The 24,858-nt window shown below is 36.6% G+C and overlaps 1 protein-coding gene across 8 annotated transcripts in view; it reads right to left on the bottom strand.

The window, feature by feature from the left end:
- Positions 1–24,858, bottom strand: part of Cntrl (centriolin) — a 91,936-nt gene that overhangs the window by 27,261 nt on the left and 39,817 nt on the right. For 6 of the 8 annotated variants that reach the window (XM_058581674.1, XM_046451731.2, XM_058581670.1 and 3 more), the window contains 12 exons: positions 23,478–23,672; positions 18,768–18,921; positions 17,391–17,611; positions 14,397–14,573; positions 10,015–10,149; positions 7,085–7,230; positions 6,305–6,512; positions 5,622–5,801; positions 3,758–3,937; positions 3,107–3,223; positions 2,463–2,607; positions 1,845–1,993 (listed from right to left, as the gene is read on the bottom strand). In XM_058581674.1, the coding sequence (XP_058437657.1) occupies positions 1,845–1,993; positions 2,463–2,607; positions 3,107–3,223; positions 3,758–3,937; positions 5,622–5,801; positions 6,305–6,512; positions 7,085–7,230; positions 10,015–10,149; positions 14,397–14,573; positions 17,391–17,611; positions 18,768–18,921; positions 23,478–23,672 (2,007 nt within the window). Of the gene's footprint in view, positions 1–1,844; positions 1,994–2,462; positions 2,608–3,106; positions 3,224–3,757; positions 3,938–5,621; positions 5,802–6,304; positions 6,513–7,084; positions 7,231–10,014; positions 10,150–14,396; positions 14,574–17,390; positions 17,612–18,767; positions 18,922–20,528; positions 21,216–23,477; positions 23,673–24,858 lie in introns of those variants that run through there. The other 2 variants (XM_046451733.2, XM_046451735.2) reach the window with 2 other exon arrangements.

The following is a 24,858-nucleotide window of genomic DNA, read 5'->3' as shown; positions in this document are numbered from 1 at the left end:
TGCAAACTGGTGCGGCCAATTTGGAAAGCAGTATGGAGATTCCTGGGAAAGCTAGGAATGGAACCACCATTTGACCCAGCTATTGCCCTTCTCGGACTATTTCCTGAAGACCTTAAAAGAGCGTACTACAGGGATACTGCTACATTGATGTTCATAGCAGCACAATTCACAATCGCTAGACTGTGGAACCAACCCAGATGCCCTTCAATAGATGAATGGATAAAAAAAAATGTGGCATTTATACACAATGGAGTATTATACAGCACTAAAAACTGACAAAATCATGGAATTTGCAGGGAAATGGATGGCACTAGAGCAGATTATGCTTAGTGAAGCTAGCCAATCCCTAAAAAACAAATACCAAATGTCTTCTTTGATATAATGAGAGCAACTAAGAACAAAGCAGGGAGGAAGAGCAGGAAGAAAAGATTAACATTAAACAGATACATGAGGTGGGAGGGAAAGGGAGAGAAAAGGGAAATTGCATGGTAATGGAGGGAGATCCTCATTGTTATACAAAATTACATATAAGAGGTTGTGAGGGGAATGGGAAAATAAATAAGGAGAGAAATGAATTACAGTAGATGGGGTAGAGAGAGAAGATGGGAGGGGAGGGGAGGGGAGATAGTAGAGGATAGGAAAGGTAGCAGAATACAACAGTTACTAATAGGGCATTATGTAAAAGTGTAGATGTGTAACCGACGTGATTCTGCAATCTGTATTTGGGGTAAAATTGGGAGTTCAAAACCCACCTGAATCAAATGTATGAAATATGATATGTCAAGAGCTTTGTAATGTTTTGAACAACCAATAAAAAAAAAAAAAAAAAAAACAAAGTCAGCCAGAATACTCTTCCTACCCTGATCATGTTAACATACAACCTCAGTTCCCCATGACCTAAATAATTCAGTGAAAGGGATTCTAAAGCCCCTTTAAAAGAAGCATGACCCAAATCTACTTTTCTATCTCCCTCTTTCATTGTTCCCATAAACCTCCAGAGTCCTACAAGGGTACTTGCCATGGCTAAGCCAGCTTTCCCCTTCTACACAAGCTGTTTTCTCTCTCCCCAAAAGCCCATGCTGCTTGCTAAGTGCTGACTTTACGACACTGAGGTGAAGTCTTCCTTCCTGAACTTTCTCATGAGATGACTTCTTAACATCTCTCTGTAACAAATCTGTTATCACAATAGTCATAGTAGCACATCCTTGTAATCCAGCAACTAGGAGGCTGAGGCAGGAGGATTCCAAGTTCAAGGTCAAGATATGTCAGCAACTTAGTGAGAACCTCAGCAACTTAGTGAGACCCTCTCTCAAAAGAAAAAAAAAGGGCTGGGTAGGTAACTCAGTGGTATCCCTACCCCCTGTTCAATTCCCCAGTACCCAAAACAACCCCCCCAGTCTGTTATAACATGCATATAATTGTTTTGTAATTATACTAGCATGCCCCCAAAGCAGGTGTCATCGTACTCAAACTCTGCCAGACACTTGGTCTAGACTTCAGTAAGTACTAAATGTTTGTTAAAAAGAAATGAAATCCAGATACCTATTTTTCTGTCTGGGCCTCTGCACAATTCTATACATGTTTTCAGCAGGCTCTCTGACTCAAGTCATAGTATCATTTTCTAGCATCCTCAACCAGGAAACCCCACAACATACCACTTGACTGAGAAAGGCAACTACTACCTTCTGTTGGAAAGCCCCGTTTTCATCTCAAATATTAAAAACACTGAAGAAGCTCAGTACAGACAAGTTCTTGGCACCTGTACACAAGTTTGGGGAAGAGGACAATGTCATAATTTAAAAAAAAAAATTTAGAATACACTTCCAGTGCCACAGAACCCCTACTTTTGATGATGGTGGTGGTGGCATAAAGTACCAACAGCCTCGTCTTCTGAAAGGACCTGCCAGGCCGCTGATGTGATCATTCTGGGAAGAAACTTCACGGCGCAGTTCAGCAATTTCTTCTAAAACATTTTCAAAGCCTCCTTTGTTATCTGTAAAGGAAAGCCATTCTATGAAGTTGGCATTAAATCATCTACTTCCTTTCTTTCTCAATGTACAAAAGAGATTCCATGAGAGCCAGTGAATTTCATCAGTTCCTTAAGGCAACTTTCAGTTGTCCTTTTAATTAGTTTTTGTTGACACTAAGAGGATAGGTACATTAATCTCTCTTTCTGATTCCAAAGTAATTCAGGGAAAACAAATAAACAGACTCATAAGCATTATTTCTTTGAAAATTACAAATACAAACACCTTATCTCTAATCAAGTCCCTCAATACCCACACTTGACACAAAATGTTTTTTAAATTCTTTAACCTATTAAATAATTTTTGCAACTAAATCAAGCATGGAATTTATTTACAACAGTTAAATACGTTGTAATACTTTTGTCCTCATACATGTTGACAAACAGTTTAGTTTTATGACTACAAATAAAAAATCAAAGCCCAATAATATCTTACCAGCCCCAGTGAGGTCTAGTAAATCCCGCAGTCTTGTGATCTCTGCCCTTTGCCTCTCCATCATCTCATTTAGCTTCTCGATTTCTAGCACTTTTGAGTTTGCTCCTCCAGTACCTACATCTGTTTTTTCCATTTCAGTTCGAAACTATTAAAAAAATTCATCATACAAAGTATCATGAATGAATCCTTTCTCAGATGTGTGTATCCCTGCAACTTGATTATAATTCTGTAATTCTGGGGGGGAGTACTGGGGATTGAACTCAGGGGCACTCGACCACTGAGTACATCCCAGCCCTATTTTGTATTTTATTTAGAGAGAGGATCTCACTGAGTTTTTTAGCGTGTTGCTTTTGCTGAGCTGGCTTTGAACTTGCGATTCTCCTGTCTCAGCCTCCCAAGGCGCTGAAATTATAGGCATGTGCCACGTGCCCAGCATAATTCTGTAATTTTTATTTAGTCCCTACCAGTGAGGAAATCACCTGACTCTTATATTTACACTGTGTTTCGTCCCTGCACACAGTAGAGACTCGAGTACTGATAGACTAATGATTGCACTTCAGATTTGATATATCACCTGAAGTACTTTCATCTTTTAGGAACTGAGAAAGATCCAGGAAGAAAATGGCTTGGGGACCAACACTGACCTGCTCCTCTGTCTCCCTGAGAAGATTCTGCAGGAGCTCGATCTCTGCTTCTGCTCGAGTCAGGTCCCTGGCGGCTCGTGCTGCCTTTCTGCTGAACCTCTCAACTTCCTGCAACTCCTACTGGGACACAGTACGAGGAGGCCATCACAGGTTGTCATCTTCATTCTTTCTCTCAGACTGATTCTGTATTTGTCACATTGCCTGCCTGGGCTATCCCATGAACATGTGGTGTCAAACCCCACTTTCTCTGATGTTGTTCCCATCTGGGCAGCCTGATCCACTCTGGTCAAGTGGTCAGAGTGCTGCATTAGAAGGAACAAGGGCTTTTTCTTCACTGTTCTACAGTCTTCCACAATTGGTCTCTCTTTGGGGTCCCATCAATATATCTTTTTGGTCCTTTGATCTTACTGTCATTAGTATCTGTATCCTATAAAGTACTGTAACAAACATTACCTCAGGAGTCATAACAGCCCTATGAGGTAACATTTTCATACAAATACACAAGATTTAAGGTTAAGACAGATTATGTGACAAAACTTCAAAACTTTTGTCCTCATACATGTTGACAAACACCAAAGTCTATAAAAGTTGCTATGTTTTTTGCAGCAGTAGCAGCAGTGGTATAAGCTAGTTCTGATTATGTGAACTAACCTCTGCCCTCTCCTGGTTAATTTTCATAACAGTGCCATGAAGGGACTTCAACTGGTCTTTGGCAATGGTGAGCTCGGCTGTAGCTAGTTTATCAGAGGCAGCCACAGCTTTCTTCAGACTCTTCAACTCTTTATCTAAACCAAGAAACTGCTCTTGAGATTTGGCATCTTCGTGTTTCTTCTAAAATTAAAAAAAAAAAAAATTACTTAACTAGATGAACCATTTGGTAGCAATGAATTAAAATGTAAGCTTCAGAAACTGTTCTCCACTGCATGCACCATGTCAGAACAGTCCTGACAGGTTAGCACTCTATAAGTATCTACTAAACATATAAATAAAACTTAAAAATCTCAAAATTGGCATAAACTTTTTAAAGAATCAGTTTTCTTAGTTAAGAATCTCAGTGATCATAAATTTCATTCATTCAAGAAATGGATGGACCAGTCTTCAAAAATCACTGAATTAGGCTCTGGGCATTTACTGGTGAAGAAAGAAGTTGGCTATTTTTATTGTTGTTGTTGTTGCTTTGTGGTGCTGTGGATCAAACCCACAGCCTCACACAGATCAGGCAAGCACTCTATGATTGTATCACATCCCCAACCCCCAGAAGTTGGCATTAGGAACCAAAAGGAGAAGTATAATAAGAAAAGGGAAGAATTATATAGAGGCAAACCATTCAGGGTCTCACAGGCTTGAGACTGACTACAGTCAATTCACATTTTAGAAAGAGCACAATGGTTGCTCTGTGGAGCAGACCATGAGTAGAATTGTGGTCAGGTGGCCACACTAGTTATCCACAAGAGAGATGAGGCCTAAAAAAGGGTGGTGACATAAGAGAAGAAAAAAGCACATATACTCCAGATGTATTTTGGGGGTGGACTCAACAGAATTTGAGAACTAATGGGTTCCCAGTGATGTATACAGTAAATCAGTCACTGAGGCTGGGAGAAGGCAGATAGCAGGAGTGAGTAAAAAGGCATGAGATCGTGCAGTGTGGGAGAGTAAGCTTACTGAAGCTTACTGAATGCTGCCCACGGGAGGCTGCCAACCTAAGATTATAATGATACGACGATGCTGGATGGGGGATTTTCTTTCTTCCAGAATACCTAGCATGGGTGCAGGCCCAGAGAAAGTAGGAGACAGGAGAAAAGGGGAAAGGATTTGAGGGTACCTTATAAAAAAAAGGGCTTAGTGGTATACTGTGGAATTTAAATTAGATAAGAGAAAGTAAAGACAGAAAAGGTGCTATGGATCAAACCCACAGCCTCACACAGACCATGCAATCACCCTATGATTGTGCCACATCTATTAAGAGACAGAAAGGTGGGGCTAATGAACTACAAGCTCAATAAGGTTGACAAGTTGTTGGCATGGAGGTGTCAGCAAGATAAGAAGTTCCAATTAGGGTGGGACACTTCAGCTTGTGTCTTCAAAAATAGTGGGTACAATTTCTGGATTTAACAAGTTCCATGTTGAGACCACGGGAACAGATGTTTGAAAAAAGCAATCAGAGAAGCCAGGGTATTAGAAAGCAAGATGAGGAATTTAAAAGTTATGTCCCATGGATGTATCCAATTGGTCAAGGGGTTTCTAAGGAGGCAAACTTATTCTATGATCATTTAAGTATCACCTGACTCTAAAGTTAGTCCTTAAATTCCTAATTTTCGTTTTCATCTATCATGATGCCTTGGTCTTAGATCCTTGATTCAATGACATGCGTCCAGGTTTCTATTAGGTCAGGTTTAGCTCTGTGCCAGCAATGCCAGCCAGAAACTATGAATCACACTAGTCAGGTGACTGGATCACCAGTGGGCAGGATCTGAGTAACAGGTACTTATGTGTCTGACTTTCCTAGCCTTCCCACCTTTTTCTCTAATTCTTGGAGTTGAGCCAGAATTCTCTCCTTCTCTTCATCAGCTTCCTGAAGTTGGAGATCTGTAAGGCCTTGGATTTCTTCCATACTTTTTAGATTTTCTTGCAAATACCGAATTTCATTCTCCAACTGTTGGATTCTTGCATTGTGATGTCGCTTATCAAAATTAATCTGTAAGGAAATCAAATTTCAAGAATTATTTTTAAGCAAAATATGTCTAAGCAAGATAAGAACTTGTTACGGAATTATCTTTCTCTTTACTATAGAATGTAACAAAATTTTGTACTAAAAAGTTCACTGGGATGGTTTTATCTTGAATGTTCTCTAGGATCCATTTGAATGTTTGCTTCATTATCACAATATCATTAGTTTGAAAAAGCCAAAAATAAAACCAAAAACCAAAAACCTCAATCCAGATTCTGGCATCACACTGTACTCTAGCAATGTGATCTTATTTGCCTCTTATAAAACATCTCTCACTTGCTTCCAAAACAAGGAAAACTGGCACAAATAGACTATATTCGGGTTGAATTTTAGTCACACTGAACTAGATTTGTTATAAGTAAAAATAACAACAGTTATGCTGAATTTATATAAAAGAAGCATTGTAATTTGGTCAAAAACATTAGCATTTGTCCAACACTACCCTCCAGCTGCCTCCTGCCCCTTCTTACTCGTGCTTCAAGGGCTCTTTCACAGGCTAGCCTGAACTCCTCTTGTCCATTCACCAGTTTTTCCTGCTGCAGAACCATTTCTTCCTGGAGTTTTCTTTCTCTAACTTGTGCTTCCTCTCTTTCCCATTGGGAATGTGCAAGAATTTCATTGAATTCTTTCTGTAAATCAGCAAGACTTTTCCCTAACACATCTGAAGAACTATAGATTCTGGTAAGAAAAGAAACAACATGGCAAAAATGTGACATTTCATTTTTGATGCTACATGCAAAACATGCTGTTAACATAGGAAGAGCTGTGCAATCCACAGAAATGTACTGAGACTTGCCAAGTGCAAGCTGTCATTTTACCAAAGGTTGAAATCACTCTGAAAACACAGGCTCATGTCAGGCTAAGAATAAATGTCCATATATTTGAAATAACCATCAGTTTTTTTATATTTGTGGTTTAAACTGTATAATGCAGTTCTAATTCCTGACCATATGAATTAGAAATGAAAGTCTTTCATGAAAGACTGTTAAAGAGTCTTAAATTTTTAAATGTTTTTAAAATTAAAAGTACCAAAAAATTTAAAAGATCTAAAATGTAAAAAAAAAAAAAAACATTACAATTAGAATTAAATGATCTCATATCTCAGTCTCAGAAACATCATAAGGAGAACCTTGCAAAAAAAATCAGGCCATAAACAGAACCTAGGAAGATGAGTTCATCTTTCAAACTCACACTCCAACTCTGAGGCTGTGAGGCACACTCTCTTCTTGGAGGTCTAGATTTCTCCTTACCTCATTTCCCCAGCTCCTAATTTCAGTTTTCTCCTTAGCTCATCCACACGAGCTGCTACTTCTTCTGGATGAATCAAACCATCAACCACATGGTTAAGGTGATTCTGGAAATCTTTAAGCTGCTGTTTTAAGAGGTTATTATCATCCTATGGAGCGGGATGCAAGGGGAAGTGTCTGTTATATGATAGCATATTTCATTTCACTTCTAACAAATTAATCAACATATCTAGATCACAGAATTAAATTCAGACAGTGCTTCTTTCAAATAAAAGTTGCTAATTTTCCTAAATTATAAAGCAAAACAGTTCCATATCCTAAACCATTGATTGTATTCTTTTGTATTAATAACTGGATGACTAACCTACTTCAAACTCAGCGTAACACTGTTAACTAAAGTGGAAAATCCAGAATTGCAATTAACATGTTTTAAACACCTGTACCATCTGGAGTCCTTTCACCTGTAAAGTGTTCCTGCGCGGTGCCCTGATGCAGCCTTTCTTTTACACCATAGACAGTTCCCTACTTTAATAAGAAACCATACTTGGAATTTTGATTTTTTTCCAGGCAGGTAATATGTGTTATGATATTCCCTTGTGATGGTGCAACAGACCATTCTCTACAGTGTATTGTGTGGCCAGTGTTTTTCAGATTTTGTTTTGTAGTTTTTGTATCCCATCATATTTCCAATAAGTTGCATGAGATATTCATTTACCATAAAATTGGCTTTGTATTAAGATGACTTTGCCTGACTTCAGGCTAAGGGAGTACTCTAAGTTTGTTTAATGTAGGCTAAGCTATGCTATGCTATTCATCAGATTAGGAATATTAAAAGCATTTTTCAACTTAATAGTAGTTCTTTTTCTTTCTTTTCTTTTTTTCTTTTTTATTTTTTTGGTACAAGGGATTGAACCTCTGGGCCCCCAAACAGTGAGCCACATCCCCAGTCCTTTTTATTTTTTGAGACAGGGTCTTGCTAAATTGCTGAGGGTCTTGCTAAATTGTGGGGGCTGGCTTTGAACTTGCAATCCTCCTGTCTCAATCTCCTAAGATGCTTAAAATACAGATGTGCCCTACTCAACTTAATGGTATTTTCAACTTACAAAACCCTATTATAAATCAAGGAACATCTGCATTATATAATCCTGGCCACAGATGATGTGACAAGGCTAGCCAATCCACTGACTAGTGAGAAAATAGCTTCTGTGAAGCTGAACCAAGATTCAGTACAGCAAGTCCAAATAAGTGCTGAGCCTGAAAAGATATGTTCACTCAGAGATGGAGTCCATGCTGGGCCAAATACAATTCCCAGAGAAACTGGGAAGGAAAAATGAGGGAATCATGTAGCCCCTAAAAAACTACTAGAACCCTCTGGTTCCCAGCAAGCTGTCTTCTTTCTTGAGCTTACATGAGCAGTTTTCAGTCCTTTGCAACAAAATGATTTCTGAGAAAAACAAATGTAGAGTAAGTGAACTTGTGCTCTTTATATTGGGAGGTTAGTAGGCCAAGTGACCAAGGACCTGGCTCTAATTAAGGTAGTCCTATGGCATGGCCAGTCTTTTGGAAAGGTAATTTTAGCTTCTACCTTGGAGAAGACCCCCAAAGAATATTTTAGTACTTTCCTGTAAGAGATGTATACTGAAGTATTTATAGGTGAAACAAAGATGTATGAGATTTTCTTTAAAATATCCTGGCCAAAAAGAGATGGACTAAATGAACAATGAACAGACAATTGTTTAAACTGGATCACGGACAAATAAAGGATCATAAGACTATTTTCTGTGTTTTTTAGATTATTTCAAAATTCCCATAGTAAAAATAAACACTAATAATCCAGTGACAACCCACACAAACTCACTACACACACACCTCTCACACAAGAATGGAAAACATGTACATCTTTTATAGTATTTGCTTCAGAAGTTAAACTGATAGCAGTAAAAATTAAAAATTCTACATTATCAGATTTCCTTAAACTTTGAGGAAAACTATGTATGAGGTTTTGAAAAGAGAAAATCTGCATGAGCATAGTCTTAATTTATTAGAATCCTCCCTGCACTGTGTTTTGGAAGTCTTCCCCCAAATCAAGTCCTTTCCCCTCATCCCCTCCCCTCCCCTCCCCTCACTTCTCTCTACCCATCTATGGTGATGCTATTCTCTCTTTTTTTTCCCTCACATCTTCATACATGTATTTTGTGTAACAATGAGGGTCTCCTTCTATCTTCTGTGCAATTCCCCTTCTCCATTCCTTTATTCCAAATGGTAAATAGCTGCCCTCTCAGTCAGCCACATAATCCTACTCTCACAGATCTGAAGATCTGCCTGCTGGTTCAGGTACTTTTTGCTGAGATATCTGTCTTCTTTGGTAGAGTTTAATTATCAAGAAAATCCTGTCCAACTGCAGTTTTTTGGGTAGATTATTTTGAGAAGAGCTATAAAAATATTCTGTAATATATTCTTCACAAAAGTAAAATCATTATATTTTTAATAGCATCCTGAGGATTGTGAAAACTGTTTATAATTAAGAAATTCTACTGCAACCCACTCTAGTTAAATTCATAGATAATTACAAAGATTTCAGCTGAAGAGGAATGCACAAATCTAATTATTTTAGCTCAGTCTGGTGACAAGTCAGCTTCTCAGAGAAATACAAAAGTACTGATTTCCTCCATGAATTCACACAGTACATTGTTTCCTATTGACATTGTTTCCATCTCTTCACATCATCATTAACAATGTAGGGAATATTCATATTAATAATCTTAAAACCATGGTCATAAGGGAACAGAGGCTATGGTACTGCCTGCCCAGAATTTAAAAAAAAATAATTTGAGTTGTTTATTACATGTTATAAAGGTTGTTAAATGCCTGACTAAAGATATCACCTTTGGATGCCCCATGTACAAATACATTCCAAAGCAATAAATCTATACCTGCAACTGCTTAAGCTGTGTGCGAAGTTCACTGTTCTCTCGTTCCTTTTCTTCTGAGAAATGGGCTTTTCCAAGGGCATTCTTGAGAGACTGTCTTTCCTTCTCAAGTTCTGCTTGAAGTGTTGATTGTTCTAACTGATGTCATAGGAAGCAACGATATAAAAGTGTAAAATAGCAATAATTTATGATCCAAAAAGGCATAAATACACATACAGACACAAGCCCTTTCTAGCTATATTTTAATGTTTAATTTGTACTCTGAAAATTAAAAACCCACAATAATTTACTGCAAGTCTTTTAAACCATTAATTCTTTAAAAAATTTTTTAAAAATTTTTTGTTTTAATTAGTTACACATATCAGTTCAATGACCTTGAGATATCATACATTTGAATCAGATGGGATATAATTTCTTATTTTTCTGAGTGTATAGGTTGCAGAATCACATTGGTCATGCAGTCACATATATACACACAGTAATAATAATGTCTATTTCATTCTACTATCCTTCCTTTTCCCCCATCCCCTCCCCTCCCCTCCCATCACTTTTCTCTACCCCATCTATGGTGATGCTATTCTTTTTTTTTCCCTCACATCTTCATACATGTATTTTGTGTAACGATGAGGGTCTCCTTCTATCTTCTGTGCAGTTCCCCTTTTCGCTCCCTTTCCCTCCCACCTCTCTTCCCTTTCCAGAGGTAATCTTCTTCCCATGCTCTTCCTCCCCCATTTTGAGTCACCCCCCTTATATCAGAGAAGACATTCAGCATTTGTTTTTTTGGGATTGGCTAACTTCACTTAGCATAATCTGCTCTAATGCCATCCATTTCCCTGAAAATGCCATGATCTTGTTATTTTTTAGTGCTGAGTAATATTCCATTGTGTATAAATGCCACATTCTTTTTATCCATTCATCCATTGAAGGGCATCTAGATTGGCTCCACAGTCTAGCTATGGTGAATTGTGCTGCTATAAACTTTGATGTGGCTGTGTCCCTGTAGTATGCTGTTTTTAGGTCCTTTGAGTATAGACCGAAAAGAGGGATAGCTGGGTCAAATGGTGGTTCCATTCCCAGCTTTCCAAGGAATCTCCATACTGCTTTCCAAATTGGCTGCACCAATTTGCAGTCCCACCAGCAATGTATGAGTGTACCTTTTTCCGCATCCTCGCCAGCACTTGTTGTTGTTTGACTTCATAATGGCTGCCATTCTTACTGGAGTGAGATGGTATCTTAGAGTGGTTTTAATTTGCATTTCTCTGATTGCTAGAGATGGTGAGCATTTTTTTATGTATTTGTTGATTGATTGTACATCCTCTTCTGAGAAGTGTCTGTTCGGGTCCTTGGCCCATTAGTTGATTGGGTTATTTGTTTTTTTGGTGTTTAGCTTTTTGAGTTCTTTATATACCTAGAGATTAGAGCTCTATCTGATATGTGAGGGGTAAAAATTTGTTCCCAGGATGTAGGCTCCCTATTCCCCTCACTTATTATTTCTCTTGCTGAGAAAAAACTTTTTAGTTTGAATTTGTCCCATTTGTTGATTCTTGGTTTAAATTCTTGTGCTATAGGTGTCTTATTAAGGAAATTGGGGCATAACCCCACATGATAGAAATTAGGGCCAACTTTTTCTTCTACTAGGCGCAGAGTCTCTGGTTTGATTCCTAGATCCTTGATCGATTTTGAGTTAACTTTTGTGCATGGTGAGAGATAGGGGTTCAATTTCATTTTGTTGCATATGGATTTCTAGTTCTCCCAGCACAATTTTTTGAAGATGCTATCCTTTCTCCATTGTATGCTTTTAGCACCTTTGTCTAATATAAGGTAGTTGTAATTTTGTGGGTTAGTCTCTGTGTCCTCTATTCTGTTCCATTGGTCTACCAGCCTGTTTTGGTGCCAGTACCATGCTGTTTTTGTTATTATTGCTTTGTAGTATAGTTTAAGATCTGGTATAGCAATACCACCTGTTTCACTCTCCCTGCTTAGAATTGCTTTAGCTATTCTGGGTCTCTTATTTTTCCAGATGAATTTCATAATTGCTTTTTCTATTTCTGTGAGGAATGCCGAGGGGATTTTGATTGGATCACACTGAGTCTGTAAAGTGTTTTTGGTAATATGGCATTTTAATAATATTAATTCTGCCTATTCATGAGCAAGGTATATCTTTCCATCTTCTAAGGTCTTCTATTTCTCTCTTTAGGGTTCTATAGTTTTCATTCTATAGATCTTTCACCTCTTTTGTTGATTCCCAAGTATTTTATTTTTATTTTTTGAGGATATTGTGAATGGGGTAGTTTTCCTCATTATTTCAAAGGATTTGTCACTGATATACAGAAATGCCTTTGATTTCTGGGTGTTGATTTTATATCCTGCCACTATGCTGAATTCATTTACTAGTTCTAGAAGTTTCTTGGTAGAGCCTTTTGGGTCTTCTGGGTATAGAATTATATCATCAGCAAATAGTGCTAGTTTAAACTCTTCTTTTCCTATAGTTATTCCTTTAATTTCTTTCGTCTGTCTAATTGCTCTGGCCAGTGCTTCAAGAACTATGTTGAATAGAAGTGGTGAGAGAGGGCATCCCTGTCTTGTTCCAGATTTTAGAGGGAGTGCCTTTAATTTTTCTCCGTTTAGGATGATGCTGGCCTGAGGCTTAGCATAGATAGCTTTTACAATGTTGAGATAAGTTCCTGTTATCCCTAGTTTTTCTAGTGTTTTGAACATAAAGCGGTGCTATATTTTGTAGAATGCTTTTTCTGCATCTATTGAGATTATCATATGGTTCTTATCTTTAAGTCTATTGATGTGGTGAATTACATTTATTGATTTCCATATGTTGAACCAACCTTGCATCTGGGGCATGAATCCCACTTGATCATGGTGCATGATATTTTTTAGTTGTAGTTTGGACAGAATACCTTTATTAATTTTTTTTTTTATATTGTGGTAAGGATCAAACCCAGGGCCTCTCACATGCTAGGTGAGTGCTCTACCGCTGAGCCACAACCTCAGCCCTAAACTATTAATTCTTAAAGGAGTTAATTTCAGGATCAGCTAGACCTGAATATATCAAATCAGAATATTTCAGGTGGCCCCAAACACCTAATTTCAAAAGCAAACTATGTCCTCAAATACAAGTATCAAAATCCCTTGGTGTATCTATAAAAATGCAGATGCCCAGAACCCATCCTGGACTGATAGGTTAAAATCTCTATGGTGGAATCCAGGAATCTGCATTGAACAAGCTTGATAAGTGATTTCATGTAACTTAAGTGTACCAATCAGAGATCTGTAGATCTGCAGATCATGTTCCATATTCTCAAAGTATGACGTGAAGACCAATCTTGGCAGTCCTAGTGCTAAGAGGGGGAGTATCTCTTTCAATACCAAGTGATCAGTAAAAAGGCCAGGCTCTTGTAACCTTTTTATCAAGAATTAGGAGAAAAAAAAAAAAGACAATGAAAGTACAAAGAAATACACACACACATATATATACACATATACATACATGTGTATGTATACGTAAATTGAAACTAGTAAGGGCTGTCTTAAAAAAAAAAGGAAAGAATTTTAAAGGATACCATTTGGAAATTTTATTTACTTTTATTAAAAATATGTATTTACTGTTATTTTCATTGTTTTCCCCAACCTCTTGTTTTCCATGACTCTCATCTGTCAACTATAGTTTTATAAAACTTCGTGCTCTTTGTATAACCCTGACAAATGCCAAGTGACTGGTATCTGATAAGGAAATACAATAAAGTAACTACTATAATAAACCAGACCTACTCTTAGCTCCCCTTCTAATCATACCAATGTTCTTTTACATGCAACTTAAAAGAAATCCCTTAAAGCTATTCTGAGAAATAAAAAACAGAATTTATTGAACATCAACTATCAGGTGCTTGCATGTCTATTATCTCCTTTAACCTCACTGTTTGCCATTTCACAGAATAATAAGAGGCTGGGAGGCTCAGAGCCATGAAGTAATTTGCCAGGGTCACACAGGGCTAGTATTTGTACTCAGAATGTCTGACTTGGAAAATGTGACCTTCCTGTCGCTCTATATACATGTATTACAAAGCGTTTAATCTTAAAATAAAAGAAAGGAAGGATGATTTTTTTTTTCCTTTTTTTTGGGGGGGTGATGGCACCAGGGATTGAACCCAGGGGCACTTAACTATCCCCATCCCTTTTTTTATTTTGAAACAGGGTCTTACTAAGTTGCTTAGGGCCTCACTAAGTTGCTGAGGCTGCCTTTGAACTTGTGATCCTCCCTGCCTCAGCCTCCGGAGCTGCTGTGATTACAGGTGTTGTGCCACCTTAAGGTGGTATCTTAAGGCCCGGGTTTTTAAAACTTAGTTTCTGATTGGCACATGGCTCTTACTTACCTGAGTAAGCCTTGAGAGTTTTTCCAACTCTTCCTTGAGCTGGTTGGCTTCAGCATCTCTTAGTTTTAGCTGAGCCTCCAGCTCAGCTTCATAGGCACTGAGATCTCCTTGAGTCTGCTGCAAGGATGCATTCACTTCATGCTGTTCCTGGAGGGCACTTTCTAGCTCTGCAAGCTCCTGAAAAGATTCAGTGTGTTTAACTGTGGAACCCTCACTGTGTTACTTAAGCATCTGCAAGTCATTATAAGTAACTTGTGCACTGTAAACTGAGGCTAGCCAGCTGTTGCTGCCTGACTGATAACAGCATGATGAAGCCTCAGGCTGTGCAGCCTAATTGGAGAACAGAACCCTGACTAAATGTAATCAGAAAAGTCAGGAAGCTACCAACCCATTGCTTCCAAAGTAACCAGTTGTGTGATCCTTTAAGAGAATCTGAAAACACACAAAGAAAAATAGGACAGAAAAAAATAAAGAGGGTAAAATTTAAGGCCTATTTTCTATCAGAAATTGGATTAAATGTTTTCACATTTATTTTATTGTATCTTCAAAATAACCATGTAAGGCAACTTGAATTTTTACAGATGAAGAATTGAAAAATGAACATCTCAATAAATTACATAATGAAGTATAGCTAGAAAAAGGATGAAATCAAGATATGACCTAGACCTCTCACTCCAAAGCCCACAGCTCTTCCTATTAAAATCACAGTATTTTCACTGAAGAAAATGGGATTGGCACTCTCTAATATTAAGGATGAGAGAATAAGTTAAATGTGTGCTAATAAAAATATAAATACATATTGGTTAGCATACTACAGTTATAATTAACTTTAGTTTGTTTTTTGAAATTAAATGTTACAGTTTTCACCTATTTGGGATCTTGAAGAATTAGATAGAACTATTCCAGATTAAAGAGGAGGATCCTGTGATAAGAACTTTTACAGAAAAATTTCTCAGTGGGCAAAGACCACTGGGCATCTCAATCACTTGAGTTTCTTGTGTGGAATTCAGATACCACATATAATCAACAAAGGACTAATATCCAGAAAAAATAATTTCTATAAGTCATTAAGGAAAGACAATCCAACAATAACAACAACAAAAGGCAAAGAATATGAATAGGGAGTTCACTGAAGAGGAACCCTGAATGGCAAATAAACAAATATATGCTCAACTTCTCCAGTAATCATAGGAAAATATGGTTAAAATAAGATACTATTTTATATGGAGTATAAAGGAACAAATTAAACAAACCACAAGAAATAATCAGGCAAATCCAGAATGTGTGAAAATCTATAGCACTATTCACTTTGATTCTCACAAACATACACCCTCTATACACATGTCCACATGCCCACATGCTATAAAAATATTAGGATAATTGGAAAAACTGGAATATGGTTCAGGTCTTTGACGACATTAGGGAATTACTGCTAGCTTTCCTAGGTGTAATCATGGTACTATAGTGATGAGAAAACTTTTAAGAGATGTATGATGAAAGGGTGATCTTATATCTACAACTTTATAATGATCAGGATAGAAAAGGGTATTATCTATGAGACAGAAAATAAATTCAGCAAAATATTTATTAAATCTAAATGGCTCACAGATAAGCCACTTCAACTTTCCTGTATGTGTAAAAATTTTCTTAACACAAAGACTGGGAGGGAGGTATCATTTAAAACTCAGCAGAGTGGCAAACATGAAGTTTGACAAAATATTACATTTTCTGACTCTAAGAGTTATTCTGTTTTTACCTTGAAAAAAGTGTTTTAGGAAACACAGGCTGAAATATAAGGGGCAAAGGCAGATGAATTCTCAAATGGTCAATGAAAAATATCTATTTAAAATATACATAAAATCATGTAAAATTACATGGAGATAAAGCAAATGGGGCAAAATATTAATTGCTGAGTGAATTAAAAATAAGAATAAAATAACTCATTAAAGCTTAAAAAATAAATGCCTCACACTGTTGGTGGTAGTAGACTTGTCAGAATCACTATGGACAGTAATTTGACAATATTTAGTGAAGTTAATTAAAGATGCACATTCTCCCTGATCCACTTCTGATCACAGTTCTAATGTTAGTCAGACTTCCCTTACTATGAGAAAATACCTGAGATAATCAACTTAAAAGGAGAAAATATTTATTTTGGTTCATGGTTTCATTCCATGGTCCCTGGACCTGTTGTGGCACAAGACATCATAATGGGAATGCATGGCGGAAGAGGCCTGTTCACCTCATTGAGGCCAAGAAGAAAAGAGAGAGAGAGAGAGAGAGAGAGAGAGAGAGAGAGAGAGACTGGTGTCTTCATATATTCTTCAAGGCTATGACTCCAATGACCTTACTTTCTTCCACTAGGCCACACCTCCTAAAGGTTCCACTACCTCCCAACAACTCTACAGGACGGTGGCCAAGACTTTTACATATGGGCTTTTAAAGATTTTTATCCCAATTCCAGCAGTCCCCAGGGTCAAGATGTGTTTAAGAATGTCAGCATTGTCTGTAATAGCAAAAGACTGAATAATACCCAACTGTCCCCCCAAAAGACAATGAATAAATAATAATTATGTATACACAATGGGATGCTACTCACATTAATAAAAATAGAGCTGCAACTATCAATGTGCATAATTCTCAAAAACATAAATGAAAGGAAATGCCAAAGAATAAGTACACTGACCTTTCATTTAAATCTTTAAAATCACAAATAAATGTTTACATATATAATAAAAGAACAGAGATGCAGGGAAATAATAATATTCAAGATGTTACCTTTGGAAGGGAGTACATAGAGGTTTTTAAATTTATCTGCAATGTTTTATTTATTAAACTGGGTTATGGGTTTCAATTTATAAAAAAAAATCATTAAATAAACACTGTTACTTTTTGCTATTTATAACTACCATTTTTAACTTCTTCAACTAACTTAATTTGAACATCATCTATTTCTGAAGTTAAGGAAAACAGGAAGGAAGAAACAAATCATACCTTTCTCATATTTTCTGCATCCATAGCAACTACTTCCAGTTCATCCCTCTCCTGCTTGACTTCAGTCAACCTCTGTAGCAATGTCTCTTTCTCATCCTGTAGCTTTCTACATTCATTTTGGGCTTGAGTTGCCTGGTCTTTGATGGTTCCCAGATATTCCTGCAATCCACTGATGACACCTTCTAAATCCTTCTTCAGAGCTTCATTTGCTGCTATCTGGCCTGAACAAGATGGAAAAAGGTTAATAATGTATATTTTAAAAGTACTGCTTTTGGGGTTGGGGATGTGGCTCAAGTGGTAACGCCTGGCATGTGTGAGGCACTGGGTTCAATCCTCAGCACCACATAAAAATAAAAAATAAAGATATTGTGTCCACCTAAAAAAAAAAGTAAATATAAAAAAAAAAAGTACTGCTTTTTCTACTCAGTGATTTGTTGCAAACCAAGAGTGAAATTCTAACCATCTAATTATATCCTATCTTACTTTTCTTTCTCAGGATGCAATGATACTTTTCTTCTTATTATTCACAGTACAGAAATATTAAGCAGGTACAGGATAAAAAGAGTATATTTTGTGGGAAATGTTGACAAAATGCTGATTCATGCTGCAAAATGTTTAAATAATTTCTAAATAAAAATGATAAAAATATGTACTAAAACTGAGTTCTTGTTGCTGAAAACACAAAACAAAATCACTCAATATACAAGACTATATACTATTCGAAGACTGGCAGTATAAACACGTAACCTAAAGACTCAAAAACCAAAAAACAAACAAATAAAAAAAATCACAGTATACACTGGATACCCACTATGTCACCACTTTCTGAACACTCTCTTAATTCTCTCAACAACTCATGATCAAGAGAGAAATAACTTGTCTAAGATGACACAGTTGATAGTAGCAAAACAAGGACTGTGCTGTTTTTTAAGCTGAGCCCAGGTTCCTATTGTCTTCCTTTTCCACTATTATGGGAATGCCACAATTTAAATTAATGTTGCAAAGGTAGACCCTAAAGTTCTTCCTATGCTCTTCCTATACAGAGACGCTGACTTTCCAGATGACAGAAGACTCTTTGCTCCTGAAAGGGTTTTATGCCATAGAAGACAATCACATGGCAGCACTTATTGTCATCGTCTACTGACTTTTGGCTCACTGAGTGGACTGACCTGACTCACTTGGCAGCAATGCAACAAAACATACTAAAGCAAAATTTAAAAATTTTTTCTAAACACTTTTGGGTACCCTATAAACATTTCCCTATCAATTACTAGCACCAAAAGCTGAACTAAGCTAATATCTAGATTAATGTGTTTGCATATCATCGTTCTTTTAATATTGAAACTGACTGACCTTACCTCAACCTTAAATTCTCACCTTCAGTAAGTTGCTCTTCAAGGTCCTTAATCTCTTCAGTCTCCTTAGCAATTCTAGAAAGTATTTCATCCAAACGGCTTTCAAGCTGTTTGTACTGCTTGTTCATAATGTCAAGCTGTTGTTCTTTACCCCTTTTCTGAGCCTTCATATGGGACTGAGTTAAAAAAAAAAAAAATTCTTAAGGCTTTAAAAAATAATAATCCTTAAAAACATTTTTAAAGGAAGACTAGAAAATATAGGGATTTGCATTTATTTTGTGTCAGGCCCTGTACTACTTTCATGTGAACAGTTTTCATTTAAATTTCAGCAAAACTTGATATGGGAATCATATTTGTTCTATAGATAAGAAAACTGAGGATCAGGAAGGATAGATGACTTTTCCAAGCACACAGCTAGAAGGTAACATAGCCAAGTTCAATATTATCTATTGGGCATTAAAAGGTGTCTTTAAAAGGAATTTTCAGACAGTTAATTTATTATACTGAAATACATTATGTTTATAGAAAAAGACTTAAAAGTACATTCCAAAATGTTAAAAGGAATTACATTTGGATGAGAAGATTACAGAAAATATTGTTTCTTTATTCATGAATTGTTTTAATATTTAGAAAATTCTGATATAAATTCTATAAAGTAATGCCCTTTTTAACCTTAAAACAAAACAAAATAAAACCCTATATTCAAATGTACCTTAAAGTTTCTTAGGGAAAATAAAAGATATGAGATAAATAAATACTTACTTGGGATTCAAGTTTATTTTCAATTTGTTCTGCAAACAAACATTTTGCTTTTAGATTCAATAATCTGGGAGCTGGGAGGGACCTCAAAGATGTTGGGAAGACACATGCCTCTACCCACCACATAGGCCTCTGGTGGAAAAAACATCTTACACACACACACACACACCCTAATAATCACCACATTGGAGAGCCACTGTTAACCAAGAGGAGTGGATTGTATTATTTCTCAGATGTGCTGGGGGCGGGGGATTGAGAACTACTGATCTTTTCAAACCTTTAATTTCACAAATAAGAAAAATGAATCTCAGATCCATCAAATGACTTGTCCATGTCTCCTTAGGCAACTGTTCATATGGAAACAATTCCCCAGAGAACTTTTGCCTTCCCATTTACCCCACCCCCAGCCCCCTGACTCTAAATTTGCCTCCACAAGATCAGAGGAACACAACACCTAATGAAAAAGCTATCAGGAGAGAAACCTGTATCAGAGTCTGAACAACAAACAACCCATTAGATCAAAAAAGAACACTTCTCAATTTTAGGCATCTGCTTCCCCCAAATACTTGAAAGAAATGTCTCTTCATTTTTTGAAGAACAAAGTGGCAACTTGACTGGGAGGTTTTTATTTTACTACTGGTAAAACTTGGAATTTTCAAATCTTGTCTTTCCTCACATTCCCAAAATACCCATCTGAAATCGTTCTGAAAAGGTTAACTGCAGATATCAGCTTACATCCTAACCACGAATTTGTATGACTCAAGGAAAAAAAAATTGCACTCATATCTAAATGAGTAAGTCTTTAAAATTCACCATTTAAAAGTCCACTGAAACCACTTCATATGCAGAACAAAAATTTGGTTCAAAATACCATGTGCATAAAAAACACATGGAGCAACAGTAGATCCTGCAATGTTCACCCCCATGGAGCTCACAAAAGAGTTATTGTAAAAACAGGAACTTACATCTGACTCCTCCTCCTCCTCTAAATCCTTTGTACACAGAGAGAGAAAATGATCCGTACCTTAACTTAGAATTTGTCCTGTTAAAACTGAGCCGTTGAGCACAGAGAAACTGGGCGGAACGCTTTCTAATGCTATCTTCAAACTCATGTGCACTTCCCTCTCTGACAGCCACATTTTTGCAAGTTTCACGAACCTCAGTAACTTCCCAGCGCCTCAAACCACATTCCTGGCCAAAAGTGAGTGGCAGCCCAGCCTGTCCAGTCACTAGAGCCTCTGCTGGCAGGCCCCACCCTCCTAGCTTTAAATCATAACACAGGAAGCTCCCCAGGGCCAATCACGCCCCAACGCGCAGAGATCGCAGAGATCGCCACAATGGAATTCCCTCCAGAGAACTGCTACCTTTTGCTTCCATTAGGCATTTCCCGACAGGAGAGATCAACACAATCTTCTTAATCATATTTGCCAATGTGATATTTTGCTTCTGGCTACGAATAACTAACATGTGACCTGATTTTTAAGTGGTACCTTTTCCTTTTGAAACTTAATTTAATTAATATATATATTTAAAACCTGACTGAATTAATGTTAGAATGCTCCCTTTTTGGGGGTGTGTGTGGGGGAGTCTGAGGATTGAACCAGGGCCTCAAGAATGCTGGGCAAGCGCTCTACCACTGAGCCCACCGAGTTAATTTTAAAATAATTAATTTCTTTAGATCTCTAATCCCTTTGTGAGGAGTTGGCATAAGTAAGGACTCTACCCCTTCCTAAAAGGGTGATTTGGGGGCAAATCACTTACTTTCCAAATCACATTTTCATTCTCTTCAAATTGAAGGAAAAAAAAAAAAAACCTGACACAAACCTGACATGGATCGGATGATTAAAAAAAAAAAAAAAAGAGGTTGCAGCATATGCAAAATACTGGCACAATGCAAGACATGTGGGTGCTTAATATGTTTGTTTTCTATAATATCTTTAATTACAGTCCAACTTTTACTTTCAAATTCTATTTACTATTCAGAAAGATACTTTTATCTAACTAGATAATACAGGTCAATTAAATAAAAGTCTATCTAAGTCTAAAGAAAAATATACATAAATCACACTCTTGATTCTTTCTCTTTTGCTAAACGGCTCACATTTTGTAGCCTAAAAGGGGTGCCTACCACTAGCCAATATGTGTAGCAACTTCAAGTAAATTAGAAAAAGATATTCCTTCTAGGTGAACAAATTAAAAGAGATGCCCTCTGGTGTGGGGACCAAGAACTAAGAACTAACTTTTAGTAGTTTTAAACAAAACCAAATGGGAAACTTAAACCTGGTTTGTATGTTCCACCCCTACTAGCACAGACTGATTCTGGCTACCTTCAAAACTTGGACAACATTCCTATGTCTCACTGTGCCCCTTTCTATATGTAATTCTTTACAGAGATTCAGTGAAAATTAAACTCTCCATCTGCCAAACACACAACCTGGCTTTTAATTAGACTCAGATTACGGAACTGGAAGGGGCAGCACATGAGCCTGTGGGCTGTTCCTTCCTACCCCACAGAAGGCAAACATTTTTAAACAGAGGGCTGGTCCCTAGAGACACAGATAACCTTACTTAGATGGTAGCTTTCTAAAACAAATAAATGCAATCAGATATTATCAACCTCATTACACATGCAGAACTTTAAATAAGAAATTTTTCATCTAATAAAAATTCTTTAAAATAAGATTAATTTTGGTTTCAATTTTAATAAAGTCTCAGGCTTTTATTAGAAAGGACTTCATAAATGTGGAAGCTAGAGAGAGAGAAAAAAAGGAACAAAATAAAGGTATCTCACAGAATAGAAGAGAGGTAATAGAGTAGATAGGGAGGAGGGAGGAAGAGAAGACATGGGAAAGTACTGGGGTACAAAATGTACCAAATTATGCTATGTCCATCTACAAATATATTACAATGAATCCCACTTGTTTGTATATATAATCATAATGCACTAAATTAAAATAATGATAATAGAAGGGAGATTAGTAGAGCAAGTGAATGGGGGGAAAGGAAAGGGAAAGTACTGGGGAATGAGATTGATCAAATTACATTATGTGCATGTACAAATATGGCATAATAGTTTACTAAAACATTTCAAAGAATATTACATAACCTGTCAAGTACTTAAAGCAATTACAATTGCATGTTAGATTCTGTGATAACAGTTAATTGAAAGATCTTAAAAGTTTTTAAAAAAGATATCCTTACTATTCAAAATATGTCAGGAAAATGTTTAGGAAATATTTTCACTTACTTTAGGAATACTAGTTCACATACAAGCCATTAGTAAGATTTCTCAGAGTACTGAAAGAAAGACTTGAGCCTGACCCTATCAGTCAGTCACCTGACCACATCTTAGGAAGACATACTCCTGAGAAAAGTTTCTTTTTTTTTTTTTTTTTTTTTAATTTTTTTTTATTGGTTGTTCAAAACATTATAAAGCTCTTCACATATCATATTTCATACATTAGATTCAAGTTTCTTTTTAAGGACAAAAAAATATTAAAACAACAAAAAAGCTTTAGCAGAATATTTGCATAAAGGATTAAAGAGGCAGAAAAAGAACTTTGACCCCCTTCAGCAAGGAAAGAGAAGGAGTTAAGTTTGGAGAGCATCTTGGAGCAAGTTTCTTTAGTTCTGAAATAAAACGAAACTGTTAAGTGTACTCTGCGGCTGTCATTTACTGAAAGGTACTTTCTTGAAGACTAGTTTTGTTCTGAACACATTCACACATTCCCTATGTATATACACATGTATTTATGTATATGTATAAATATATATGACACATACGTACATACATATATACATATAATGTATATAAATTATACATACATACATGCACATCACTTAAATTATACATCAAACCAAAAAGAGACATGCAGAAAGGACTCTACTGCTAAAAATAGTGAGAAAAGTACTATCTAGAGAGAATAATATTCAAATGTCCATAGAACAAGTCTAAATTTCTTAATTTACTTACATGTTTTGGGTCTTTGGAATCCAGGGTATCTATGGCTATTTGCAGGTCCTTGATCTCCTTCTCCTTTTCAGCAATTTCTTGTCGCTGCTTTTCCATCTGCATTTCTAGATCCACAGTTTCCTGGCGTAATTTATTTAGAAGTTGTATTCTACCACTCAACTGCTTGAAAAGAAGGTCTTTTTCTGCTTCTGAAATCTAATTCCCCCACACCCCACAATTAACAAAGGATAGCAACACTGATTTATAAAGACAACTTCCACAATGTAAAAAATATTTTATGTTCTATCAGGTTCCACCCACCTTTTTTTTGGTCCTGTGGATTGAACCCAGGGACACTGTACCCCTGAGCTACATCCCCAGCCCTTATTTATTTATTTAGAGACAAGGTCTCACTAAGTTGCTGAGACTGGCCTCAAACTTGCAATCCTCCTGCCTTAGCCTCCTGAATGACTAGGATTACAGTTGTGTACCACCACGCACAGTTTTCAGATTTCTCTACAAATTAAAATGTGGTAGTTATCTAGGCACTCCCCAAATATATCTTATTAAGTAGAAAACCTTATTATTTTACTAGTTTGTAAAAACTGATAATTTAATAGGTACAGTTGTCATTCTAGTATAAGCAACTTGTAAAATATTAATCATAAACCTAATTTACAGATAGCTGATTTTACATAGCACTTACTATGTGCCTGGTACTGTTCTGAACTCTTTATATACTTCAATTTACTTCTCAAAGCATATAAAGTAGACAGCATATTTATTGTAATCTTACAGATAGGGAAACTAAATTATGGAAAATTTAGATATATTGCCCAAGGTCACACTAGGAGATTAGATGTGTGAAAAAACATGCAAATAGAAGCTTAGAAGGAAATAAGACTAAATATTGTGATGATTATACAATTCCCCCTAATCACAATACTTTCATAGTTAGGAAAAGAATTTAAAATTCTGTGTTACCTAGATAAGATCATCTCAACCACAGAATTATAAAACATAAAAAGCTCTTGTTAAAGCCAGGTGTGACAGTACACACCTTTAATCCAAGTTACTCAGGAGCCTAAGCAGGAGGATAGCAAGTTCAAGGCCAGCCTTAGCAACTTAGAGAGACCCTGTCTCAAAAATAAAAAAATTAAAAGGGCTGGGAACGTAGCTCATAGAGCACCCTGGGTTCAATCCCCAGTACAACAAATAAACAAACAAACACACACACACACACAGTCTAAATATTTTTCAGTGCTTTTCCTATAATACTGATGCTGTTTAACTACATATTTCCTTTTTACTTTTTAAACGTGTTTATTGTCTACCAGTCTATCCACCAAGGAGGGACACATGTCTGTCCCACTAATTAAATTGAAATTTTTATTTTACTGGT

This window comes from Marmota monax, unplaced genomic scaffold (genome assembly GCF_021218885.2).
Source record: "Marmota monax isolate L192 unplaced genomic scaffold, Marmota_monax_Labrador192_F-V1.1 WCK01_AAM20220418_F8-fsc00020, whole genome shotgun sequence".
NCBI classification, from domain to species: domain Eukaryota; kingdom Metazoa; phylum Chordata; class Mammalia; order Rodentia; family Sciuridae; genus Marmota; species Marmota monax.
The sequence above is the reverse complement of the archived record's forward strand: the minus strand, read 5'-3'. Positions and strand labels throughout refer to the sequence as shown.